The sequence below is a fragment of the Vanacampus margaritifer genome, chromosome 2, assembly GCF_051991255.1.
Source record: "Vanacampus margaritifer isolate UIUO_Vmar chromosome 2, RoL_Vmar_1.0, whole genome shotgun sequence".
NCBI lineage: Eukaryota > Metazoa > Chordata > Actinopteri > Syngnathiformes > Syngnathidae > Vanacampus > Vanacampus margaritifer.
Window position 1 is genome coordinate 24,180,326 of NC_135433.1, and position 11,781 is coordinate 24,192,106.

Sequence of the window (11,781 nt, forward strand, 5' to 3'; positions counted from 1 at the left end):
AGCACCACATTGGCCCCAAGGACACCTGCCCACTGGGTATCTGCTCTGTATGCCAGATGGCCAATTTTTTACCTTTTATTCACCTCATGCAACCATTTAGTCATTTAATAGATACATATGTATTTATTCTATTTTAGTCTTGTTTACTTTGCTGCCTGCAGCCAAGTCAGCAAAGCGTATGACAATCTGTTAATTGCCTTTCTTGGCGAACTTAAAGTTCAATTAATAGACACATATTAAAAAAAGTACTTAATGGTTCAATTAAAACATACTGCACATAAAAGTTCAATGAAATTGTACTTTACTAATGTTTAAAAGACGAAATGCAAATTGCTGGTCAAATTTGTTCAATCAATGATATTTTTTCCACAAATGCACACTGCATGGGAGAGATCCATCATTAAAACATTAAGAGAGCAAGTCAACGATTAAACGAAACAGTCTTTAATGTCTTTCATGCTACAAATGAAGAGTTCCAAAAAATACATTAATTTTGTTTCTACAGCATTTACATTTTATTTTGGTAAGTTCTTTTTTTGGAGTCACGACCAAACTTCAATGATGTCCCCGTCCTCCATGTCCAGCTGTGCAGGGGTCTGTCTGCCCGTCACGCTGCAGCCATCAAAGTGAAACTTGACTTTCTGCTTGGCGGCGGTGGGCAGCGCCGACATGTACTGCGAGAAGATGACACCGAGCTCCGCCCCCTGTGACACAAGAGCCATTAGCCTGGTCGCGACCACTCATGCGGCAAGAAAAAGGTACGTACTTTGTGCACGGAGAAGTCCCGCGTGGATCCTCGGTCTTTGCCCTGCAGACGCACTGTGATGACGGCGCACTCCTCCGTCGCCATGATGACACACTCTAGACAGGCACAACAAAGCAATAAATGACCGATTACTTTATTAAAAGAACTTCTGAAAAATCTCAATATACTTGTGGCATCTAGGAAGATGTCCGTCACAAAAAAACTAATCAAAGTAGGACAGCACGACATTTCCATTGGTTTACCTGGTATGCCCCGAATGGACCGAGTACATCAAATTTATTAGATCTATCTGTACTAGTCCGTCAACTTGATCTTTTTTGTTATATATAGCCATAATAACAAAGATTTCACAATATTAAGTCAACTCAATGAAACATTGTGGAAAGCAAAATTACATTTGAGCAACCGCGCAACTTCCGCACTGCTCACATTTTCTGCACTGCGCATCTAAGACAATTTGCATATGCGGGCGGTCCGGGCAGAAAAACATGGCAGACGAGTAAATGCTGTCATAAATAAGTGTTTTCTACCTCTCGATTCTTTGTCTTCATTTATTTTGTTAAATGTATTGTATATACACTTTTTACCCCAAACTGTTAATGTCAATAGCTTATTTAAAAAATAATAATTAATTCAATTGTCTTCTACTTCTATTGTGCAGAGTGTTGTTCATATGCCGTAGACTCTCTTCAGTGCCTCCTATAGTTTGGGAGCTGATCAACATCAGGGTCCATTTTAAATATTGCTTTAGATTGTGTGTGGTTTTGATTCAAGTGCATCTTTGTTGACAAAGGTCCTAAACTGGATTGGCATAAATATCTTATTTTCTGAATATAAATATTTTTTGTTTTTGCTAAATGGTCTTGTCTGCGATTGGCTGGCAACAAGTTCAGGGTGTACCCCACCTACTGCCCAAAGCCAGCTGGGATAGGCTCCAGCGCCCCCGCGACCCTTGTCAGGACAAGCGGTTAATAAAATGGATGGATTGTGGTGAATAATTTGTAAAAAATAAAATAAAAAATAAATAGCACACCTGCAATGATGTGGGGAACATCTAAAAGTATAGATCATTTTTATTTTAAATACTTACGTTGACCAAATTCTGTTATATGTGGTATCGGCCCAATGGCAGCGATAGTGCCAGTGCTGGTTCTGGCAGGGCCACCCCAATTTGGCTCCCTGTCCGAAAAGTCTTAACGTCGAACCCTGGCATGTCATGTGACTCACCTAAGATGTCGGCGATGTTAAGGCCCAACTCGCCCACGCTGGCGTTGGCAGAAAGCTCTGCCTCCTCCCTCAGCAGGCGCAGGCGGAAGCTTGGCACGCCCAAGATGTCCGCCATCTGGTTTATCATCTGGCTCACCGATGTGGTCTGGGAGACACCACGGGGACATATTTTAGTTAAGGAAAAATTACACAATGACTAAAACAAAAATTGAGAAGAAACATTTTTGTTGTTGACGAAATAAAATAAAAATGCTTTTAAGAAAACAAAAACTGAAAGCACATTTTACACATACAAAGCTAACTAGAATTAGGAAGAAGTAAGGAACTAGAAGAAGGAAGGTCAAACGACCATTTGGGAGTTGTGATCCTTTCACTGTGTGCCGCGTAGAAGTGATGTCATTTAGCAGCAGCCAATAAAATAGCGCCACTGGATGACATCAGTCATAGGCGACAGCCGCGCTAACGGCTGAACGGTTTCACTGCTTTTGTCACTTCAAGTTCCTGGGCACATTTTTTTTTCTCTTTTAGGAGTGGTAAGTGCTCCAAAACAAAATAAAAAAATAACTATAGTGAACATTCCAAATTATACCACAAAGGTTAAAGAAAGGTGCTACAATGGGTACGATTTGCGTGTGCGCACATACCAGCGTGACAGGCAGCTTGTAGACGTCGGTGCGACATCGCACCTTCAGCACCCGCAAGTTACATGAGTGCAGCCCGGGGTCAGTCATGATGACGTCGTCGTCGTCGTCTTCATCCTGCTGCGAGCGGTCATGCTGCCGCCTCCTGGTGGACACACCCTCGGGCGAGAGGACCGCGCTCACGGCACGCAGTGTCCTGTCCACCTCGCTGATACACACACACGTGCATACACATTAGGAGTTTGTTAACATTGCGCATCAAAGAAGCACTATGCAAATAATGCATTTGATCTATTACAATAACTCATTCACTGCCATTGACGGCTATAGACGTCAAAAATTTATTTGAACTATTTCTATTAGTTCAACATTTTTCTTCCACTTTTGTTAACAAGAGTATGAAAGCCTAGAATTTTTTTTATTGTACATTTAGAACAGATATAAAATTTGTGATTAATCATCGCGATTTAAAAAAAAGAAAAGAGAAAAGATTATTACAAATGAAGGGCATTAGGCGATAACATTTTTTAATCACAATTAATTGCATGGCTTAACTCACGATTAATGGCAAATTTGATATCTGTTCTAAATGTACAATTAAAAAAATTCTAGGTTTTCATACTATTGTTAACAAAAGTGGGAAAAAAATGTTAAACTAATAGAAATAGTTAAAATGAATTTTTGACGTCTATAGCCGTCAATGGCAATGAATGAGTTCAAATCGGGGACGCACAGCCAATATTAAACGCACAATTATTTTGCATTCCAGCTTTACGAGAACCACATCAAAACTGTTAGGTGCACCCCTGACTAGATTACTTACGTAGAAATATAGCACAGGTTTGTACATTTTTTCTGGAAAAATGTTACATTTTATTTGAAGGTCATATCTTGCAGCTAGACGTATGAGAGAAGGTCACTCACTTGATCTTCTTTTTGGAATGTCGTGACTGTTTCTGGAAGGAAACCTCTTCTGGGGGTGGGGGCGGTGACAGCGAGAGACTCTCCTTTCTGACATACGCACACACACACAGATTAAGAATTGCGTGGGTGCGCGTGCTACTTGCTGGTGCGACACGCACACTTCCTGTTCGTCATCAGAGTCGCTGATGCTGATTGTGTGCACTCGCTCTTTCTGATGCGTCTTCTGCAACCATAGATTATCAACATCGTCAACGTCGTCTGTGGGGAAAAATAAGAGAGAAAAAAAAAGCGGCATTGAAAGGCGTCAGTACAAGCCGGTCTTTACTGACCCACTCTAACCTGTTCTTTCCTTTTCTGTCAAAACTGGAAGCTCCGCCTTCAGCAGCAGGCTGCTCTTCACCTGGAAACAAACAAAACATTCAAGCGGGATGATTGCACTGCCGGCCTAAACAATAACTTGACATTTTTTTGTAATCAAGCTGTGATCGTTTGTTAATGTTTAAAATAAAATGTAAACAGTGTAGTGTTGCACAGGATACCGGTACCGTACCTCGATGTTTTGGTGTCAAAAATGGCTATGTGTGTCATTTTTTCTTAAAAAATAAATACGAGACAGCCCGCCCGACTCTGTTTTAAAGGCAGGTACACATACACGCATGGCCGGCTGTCTACCGATATGTGGAAAACGACACACCTCTTTCAGCGTGGACGCGCACTCCTCGTATGACACGCTAATTAAGGCTCCACGGGAGCGCGCAAGCAGAGCTGAAGCCACGCGACAGCATTGGCATTGCCGACGCATGTTTTCAATAGAGACATGAAGAAGAACACACGTGTGGTTTTCAATTTTAGAAACGTTTTGTAACCAGAGCAAATGTTTTTCGCGGAGAAGCAGAAGAAAAAGCAGCAATTATTCCTACGGTGGACTCAAGGTGCGTTCAATGAACAGGCACACAGTAGGAAATCACAGTTATGCATAGAAAAAGCTCCAACTGATTGTTGTTATTGTGGTTGTGACGCATTTTTGACACTTCCCTTAAAAATAAGTGGAATGTGAATTTTATTCCCAGTTTGTAGTATTTGATGACGCATTCGATTAATTGGGAGTGAAATGGAGAAGAGCAGAGACATGCACGTACACTCAGGCAACATTACATTGAATCATTGGAGCGCCACTGCATTGCCAATATTTAAAACGGAAGACATCAAATGCAGTACTTCAAGAATATGGGATGCAATGTGGAAAGCACATACAGTATAAACATAAATATATACAGTATGTACATAAATTAACATATGTACATCCCAATATTTTGAATTAATAATACATAAAAATAATTTGAAGTTCTTTTGCCATTTTTAATTTTGCCACGTTTCAGGCTTCAAACAAAGACATAAAATTGAGTTATTTGTGAAGAATCAACACCAAGTGGGACAGAAGCGTGAAATGTAATGAAAATATATACAATATTTTAAACTTCTTCTTTCTTTCTTTTTTACAAATAAAAAAACTGAAAAGTATTGTCAAAATATTTGGTAATTATTCATTGTCCGTTCCAAAGCCGTCTCTACGTTTTCTTCCCAAAATTGCCCTGTATTCTGCTTGTGTGTATAAAACTTTTTAAAGCAAATAACAAACGCCTAGATGGTGCATTAACAGAAGAAATAAAGATGTACCACAGTCACCATTGCATTACTGCTGGAGTCTGCAAAAAAAAAAGTATGTGTGTATAAAACATGGACGGCCCAAACATGGTTCCGGCAGAGCTTCGAGGCGGAAAATATAATTGATTTTTATTCCATAAGTGAAAGCTTCTGCGCATTTGATGGGCTGTACTTTGCAACGTCGCCACATCATGCAACGTCAACTCATATTTTGAAAAACAGTGGCACTTACTCACCACTTGGGAAACGTTGTGGCAGAACCCTACATGCTTTGAGTGTGAATAGTACAGCGCAAGCTTGCACAATACAGTTTTTAACAAAAAAGCAGCGGAGGCCGTGCGGTGTGGTGCCGGGTGATACGGAGTGGTGTGGTGTGAGGCTGTTTGGGTAAATGGAAAAGTGGCATTAGTGTTGATTCTTCACAGAAAAAAAAAAACATGACTTGAAGCCTGAAATGTGGCAATGGTTAAAAAGTTCAAGGGGGGCTAATACTTTTGCAAGGCACTGTATGTATCAGTAATGCATAAAAAAATGGAAGGAAAGTTGAATATTTGCTTTGCATGTCAATATACAGTGTGCAATTTTCCTTTGAGCGCCCTAAAATTTTAAGTTAAGGCCAATTGTGGTCTCAGTAAAAATGTTCGTCTGAAGCCCTGTCGATAAATATCCACACTGCATTTTTGACCGACCTTGTTGGAGTAGATGGGCACGGGGACGATGGCTGCGGAGTCCAAGATGCGACGGCGCTTGGAAGCCGGCTTGACTGGCGCCGCGTCGCTGTCGGGGAGCTGGCCAACAGAGAGAAGTTGCGAGTCATGTCATGTGGCAGAAAGTACCTTTCCTGATTGGTCACCAGTGCTCTTATCTGCTACCATGCACTGACATCGTTGGGGGGTCACGTGTTTGGACTCCACAAACAATTAGGAAACTTCCAAACTAACCTATCAAAACTCACAAAGCCTATCTCAGCCTTTAAACCGTTAACACTAGAGCGTACTGTATTTATCAGAACAAAGTGTTCTTTGCATTCAAAACAACAACTATTTACAATACGACCTATACAGTCAAGTCAACATACCACTTCCTGTATGAAGACAAAGCACACCACTTTCGGCGGCAGTGAACTTTTCAATGGATACGCATTGTCATCACTGATCTGTATATATATATAACACGATAGCCGATAGCCCATACACGCCCGTGCAAGCCGTTGAAGCCGCAGGGTGGCCATCTTACCCCTCCCATCTCGTGAGCAGACTGCTGTATATACAGTATGCTGCATTCGAAGATGGTCGGAAATCGGATATATCAGAGTTGGCTTTTTCCAGTTTTGACCTGTAAGCGTTCGAGGCGAAAGTAAACAACCGAGTGATAATTTTTTATATTTTTTTTTAAATCACATTTTGATCTCCAGCAAACTTCAATTCTCACAATTTTGCTTCATTTATTGTATGTATCTTATTTTATAAGCATTCCATACAGTTCAGTATTTCACCATATAATTTCATGCAGGAGATAGCATCATACTGTCACATACGTTGTGTTACTTGAAGTTAGGGCTGGGCAATAAATCGAATTAATTTGATACAATCGTCATTTTAAAAATCGAATCATTGAAAATTTGCTAAATTGTGAAATCGAGTTTTGTCTTCTGGATTATTAAAAGCTGTTGTTCTTATGTTCTGTTACATCCAAATGTTTTTGTGAATTGTAATTTTGCACAAGTGGCAGAATGCTGGATGGATGGGTGGTTTACAAGACATGTTTACAATAGCTACCCAAGTACTTATTTGTGGCATTTAAGCACAAACTATGAATGTTAAATTTATGTTAAAATTGATTTAGAATCTTAAGCAGCACAGGCTCCCTCTAGTGGTTACTTAGCTCAATGGTTGCAACGAAATGTCAAACTGCATGCTGCAGCGTTCCCCCTGATTGGTCAGAAGTAAAATCTCGTCATTTTCGCGCCTCTCTCAACCATAAGGTGCTAATTTGGGTAGCGCATCATTATTCGCTTTGCGCAATGGATATTTGTGCAAATGTGTCCTCGCACAAGATTAGGCTCCACGCACACTTCATGTTCTTTAAGACTTTTCAACATGACTATGACAACCAGATGCAAGACCTAATTGACTCGACTGACGCGTGCCACTTAACGGAACACATACAAATTATGTAATTGTTTCTGCTTATATTCCTTTCTTTGATGCCAAAGGTGCATCTGAACGCACGTTAGCTAAGCTTGGGCTAGCTCAGCTCCAAGCTACTTTGACTTTTAGCACAACTTTGATCTCAAAGCTTTTCACCTGCGGGTCAGCTCAAAATAAACACCTGACTGTGACGACATGAAGACTTTCTAGAGTTTCGTTTGGTTGTTGGGTTTGTAATAGAAAATAGAAGGATGAGATAGAGACAAACCTACCACGTTCGCCATCTTGTTTTCCTATCGAGCAGCGCGTCACTGCTGCATTCATGGACTGTAGGACATAAGAAAAAAAAAATCTCACCCAACTGTTCACAGTACCGTCGTGTTGCTTCAAGTTTCATTTATTACCTTTATTCTGAAGGAACTACGTCAATTAGATTTGAAAAAAATCTGACTATGACACGCATATGTTGACATGATTCACGTATCAGCAAAATAAAAGTTCACGGGTAAGTCTTACCAGAACATTAAAAATATATAAAATTTCTGCTCTCAGATAAAATCATCTTCAAATCCGTTGCGACCCTAATTAACGTACTAACGTCGCAAGTCAAAATGACAATTAATTCGGTGAAAGAAATCTCTCCACTCATGCAAAAGCATTGGACGTTGGGCCGTTATAATTTAATTTGTAAGTATTATTTTTTTATTTCAAAATGTGACTAAATGTTGTTTGACTATTATAACAATCTGACTGGTTTGTATGCTAGTCGTAGTAGTTACGGGCAAAAAGCAATACAACACGCCATTTGTTTTCATCAAAGGAAGCATTTGCATTGCGGAAATATCAGAAATGCCCGGATGTTCTGTACTGTCAATACAGCAAAATAACAGCCTTTACTGAAGTTGTAGCTGTTGTTTAAGATGATGAAGTTCCTTGGAGTAGGCTGGCAAGTGTCTTCTCTTGCGCTTGCTCGACATGAAGCGCGAACAATACTGGCTGGCTGTCAAACCGCTTCACCACGCAATTTTCCTTTTTTTTTTTTTTTTTTTTACACCACGCAATTTTCCATGTGCCCTGAGCTACTTCGCCCACGCTGCTTCAGGGTTTTGTGACTGTCATCAGTTGTACCTCGAATATACACCTCAATCTCCTACCATGGCTTTCATGGGAACTAATACGTAGTGTTTGGATTTCATATAATCAACTTTACAATGATTAATGCAAGGAACCCCCGCTATATCGCGGCTTATTATTTAACGCGCCTGCAGTATTGAAGAAATCTGTCTGTAATGGTACTCGCCAGCTGACAAATTCTGTACCCTTGGAAAACTGCAGCTGTCTTCCAACTTGAGTTTAGGGTAGATAGTGGTTCTTAAGCTTGTTGGAATTACTGAACCCAACCAGTTTCTTATGCATATTCACAGAAGAACCCTTCTTTATTTAATATATATATATATATGATTTTTTGTTTTTTCAAATTTAAAAAATATTTCAACTGTGTAAAACGTTGGAGTAATTGAATATTTTCGTCCTTGGAAGGAACACAATTTTCATGTCTGTCCCTTCCAAGGCCACCACCGTCTACAGAACAGCCGCTTTCCTTATCTGCATGACTTTTGTCATGATCCACACTTTCAGCTTTTATGTGAGCGAAAGTTTAACAGAGACAGAACCTTATATTTCGTAAGGAAGCGGAAAACACTCCGAGAGAATCATCTGGGGCAGGCACACTCAGTCAGTCCTTGAGGGCCGGAGTCCTGCAGATTTTGGATGTTTCTCTTCTCCAACACAGCTGATATATGATCAGCTCATCAGCAAACTTTGCGTAAGCTTGGTAACGATCCTGTTGATTGGAATCAGCTACGTTGCAGCAGGGAAACCTCCAAAACCTGCAGGACTCCTCCGGCCCTTGAGGACTGAGTTTGCCCACCTCTGATCTAGGGTCACTAAACTTCTGACTCGTGACTACCTAAGCGCTGGCATTGCAAGTCTTTGCATCGACTCCAGTTTCTATTCTGTAAAGTGTCTTTGAGACGCCTAGAGACTTTTCCCAGTTGGCCCTATTTCACAGACATGAGTGCCTGTCTGTGAACTAACTTTGCATTTCTTCGGCTTGACCTTTTTTTTTTAACCATTATTCTCCATAGCTTCACCTTCAAAGTATTTTTCAGATAATCTAAGATTATTTGTAGCCTTTCTTCTATTCTTTAAAGATCTTGAAAAGTCTCTCCATGTTGGCTCGTGTCTCCTCATGTCATTTTTGTCGACTCTCAGAATCTTCCCAAACAACTCTAGAATTAGCTTTTCTAGCCAACTTCTTTAGGTGGAGTGTGTCTGTGTTGTGCTGTTGCAGACACTACCAGTGGCAACGTGCTCACTTCACTTGGCATTAACATCCTCTTGCTGAACAGGCAACAGTGGGGTACAACTAATAATTATTTAATAATATGTCTTGTTTTTTCAATCAACCAATAAATTGGATTTAAAAAATATATTTTGAATTTCTATCCCTTTATTGAAAGCTAGGGACATGGTCACATTTTCAAATTGACAGTCCAGAAAATGTACAAACATAAATTGATTCAGCTACTTGGTTTACCCCTAACAAATAAATGTGGCAAAATTGCTAGCATTTTCCAAAGTACAGTGGAAACTCGAGTTCTAACGTCTCGGAACTCGTGCAAATCGGACTTCGACCAAAAAATCTGCATTAAAAAATGCCTTGGAGTTTGACCTCATTCTCGGAGTTTGAACACCCGAGCAAACCCGAACGTACCTTGATCGGGTAGCCGAGTGAAGCCGAGTGATGCCGAATGCTCACGTGCAGTAGTGGAGACGAAGCGCTGCTCATTTCCAGTCAGAGCGGGTGAATACTCCCGGAGGTGTTCCGTACATTCGCGAGTGCATTTGGATTTTTCCACGACAATTTTCTTCGCCATGGGCCCAAAGAAAGACAGCAGTGCCAGTGGCAGAAAAGAAAAACGTACAGTGCTATGAACCATAGTGGATTTAGGAAGGAGAATATCTCGACGTTGTTACCTACTTCCGTAAATACTGGCACAAGGACCCTCCTTAGCTGTTCAACAACGTGCCTGATGCTAAACAGCGCACAAGGACCCCTTAGTAGGCTAACAATATGCCTAATGTAAAATACACTAAGTCAGCACTGAACTAAATAAAGCATGCATTCATTAACATAGCATTTTTCATCCACTGAGGCCATCACACTACAACAAAAAAGGTATGGTATTTTTTATTTATTTAAATACTGTACAGGGTGTACATGTTTTTTTTTTTACATAAATATAAATTAAAATAGGAATTTTCAGTTTTTGGAGCTTGGGACGGATTAATTGCATTTAAATTATTTCCTATCGGAAAAAATGTTTCGGAGGTTGAACAATTCGGACTTTGAACTCTTCACAGGAACAAATTGTGTTCAAACTCTGAGGTACCACTGTAGATGTGTTTTGTGGAAAACACTACTTCACCTTTATATTTTTACGCAGGATCGTGAGTGATCGGCGGTAACAATGAATACACAGAGACTGTTATACTGTGCTAAAATAATTGTGCCTTTTATTCCCCGTAAACAGCAATCAACACCTGTACTGTGCTAGAATAATTGTACCTTTTATTCCCCGCAAACAGCAATCAACACCTGTACTGTACTAGAATAATTGTACCTTTTATTCCCCGCAAACGGCAAAAAACACACCTCATTTTGCTAGAATAATAGTGCCTTTTATTCCCCGCAAACAGCAATCAACACACTTCAACGCTAAGCAGCATAATATTATCATCATCAGCGCTTACCTTGACACTAGACCGGAGAGCCGACAGTCCGGGTAGAACGGGCTGCAAAACGGCTGGGCAATGGTACGTATTCCACAGCTGACTCTGCCCGGACCGTGTGCCACTCCGTCTTTTATTCGTTAACAAAAAGTTGTGAGCGTGAGAAACCGGGCTGGCCAAGCCCTCTCCCAGGCACCCTCGAAAACATGTTTGCGAAGCAGGGAAGACTGTAGTATAAACAAGGCATTCACGCCCAGGCTGATTCCGCCCTTTATTTACAAATTGTTGGGCACCTGGATTCGTACAACAGTTCAGGACAACAACATATCCTTATATAAGAACCATGGTTATTTTCCCTTCATTATGTTTACAGATGTCTTTAAAAAAGCACAAAGATAATCAGTCTGCTTTCATGGAGGACTCAAGAAATCAGAAAACATTTATTGTAGGCTGGAAGTCTGGCGATTTGGACATTTTTAAGTCTAACAAGGTCTCTAAATGATTCGATTATCAGAATTTGTCACGTTAACTTGCTAATCGATTAGTTGTCAATTAATCAATTAATTGTTGTACCTCTGGCTGAATCCAAACTGTGAGTGATGATGTGAGTGAA

General features: G+C 40.4%; 1 protein-coding gene across 3 annotated transcripts; it reads right to left on the bottom strand.

The window, feature by feature from the left end:
* Positions 1 to 428: 428 nt before the first annotated feature.
* nfatc2ip (nuclear factor of activated T cells 2 interacting protein) lies at positions 429 to 10,400 on the bottom strand. 3 transcript variants are annotated; one of them, XM_077557397.1, is made up of 10 exons: positions 10,150 to 10,400; positions 7,646 to 7,700; positions 5,913 to 6,011; positions 3,898 to 3,958; positions 3,717 to 3,816; positions 3,559 to 3,645; positions 2,638 to 2,842; positions 1,994 to 2,138; positions 767 to 861; positions 429 to 704 (listed from the first exon to the last, which is right to left on the bottom strand). In XM_077557397.1, the coding sequence occupies exons 2-10, from the start codon at positions 7,655 to 7,657 to the stop codon at positions 543 to 545; spliced, it is 966 nt and encodes a 321-aa protein (XP_077413523.1). In that variant the 5' UTR covers positions 7,658 to 7,700; positions 10,150 to 10,400; the 3' UTR covers positions 429 to 542. The 3 variants fall into 3 exon arrangements, with proteins under 3 accessions (XP_077413523.1, XP_077413524.1, XP_077413522.1); XM_077557398.1 differs by lacking the exon at positions 10,150 to 10,400 and adding an exon at positions 7,778 to 7,794; XM_077557396.1 differs by lacking the exon at positions 10,150 to 10,400 and having other exon boundaries at positions 7,646 to 7,769.
* Positions 10,401 to 11,781: the final 1,381 nt, after the last annotated feature.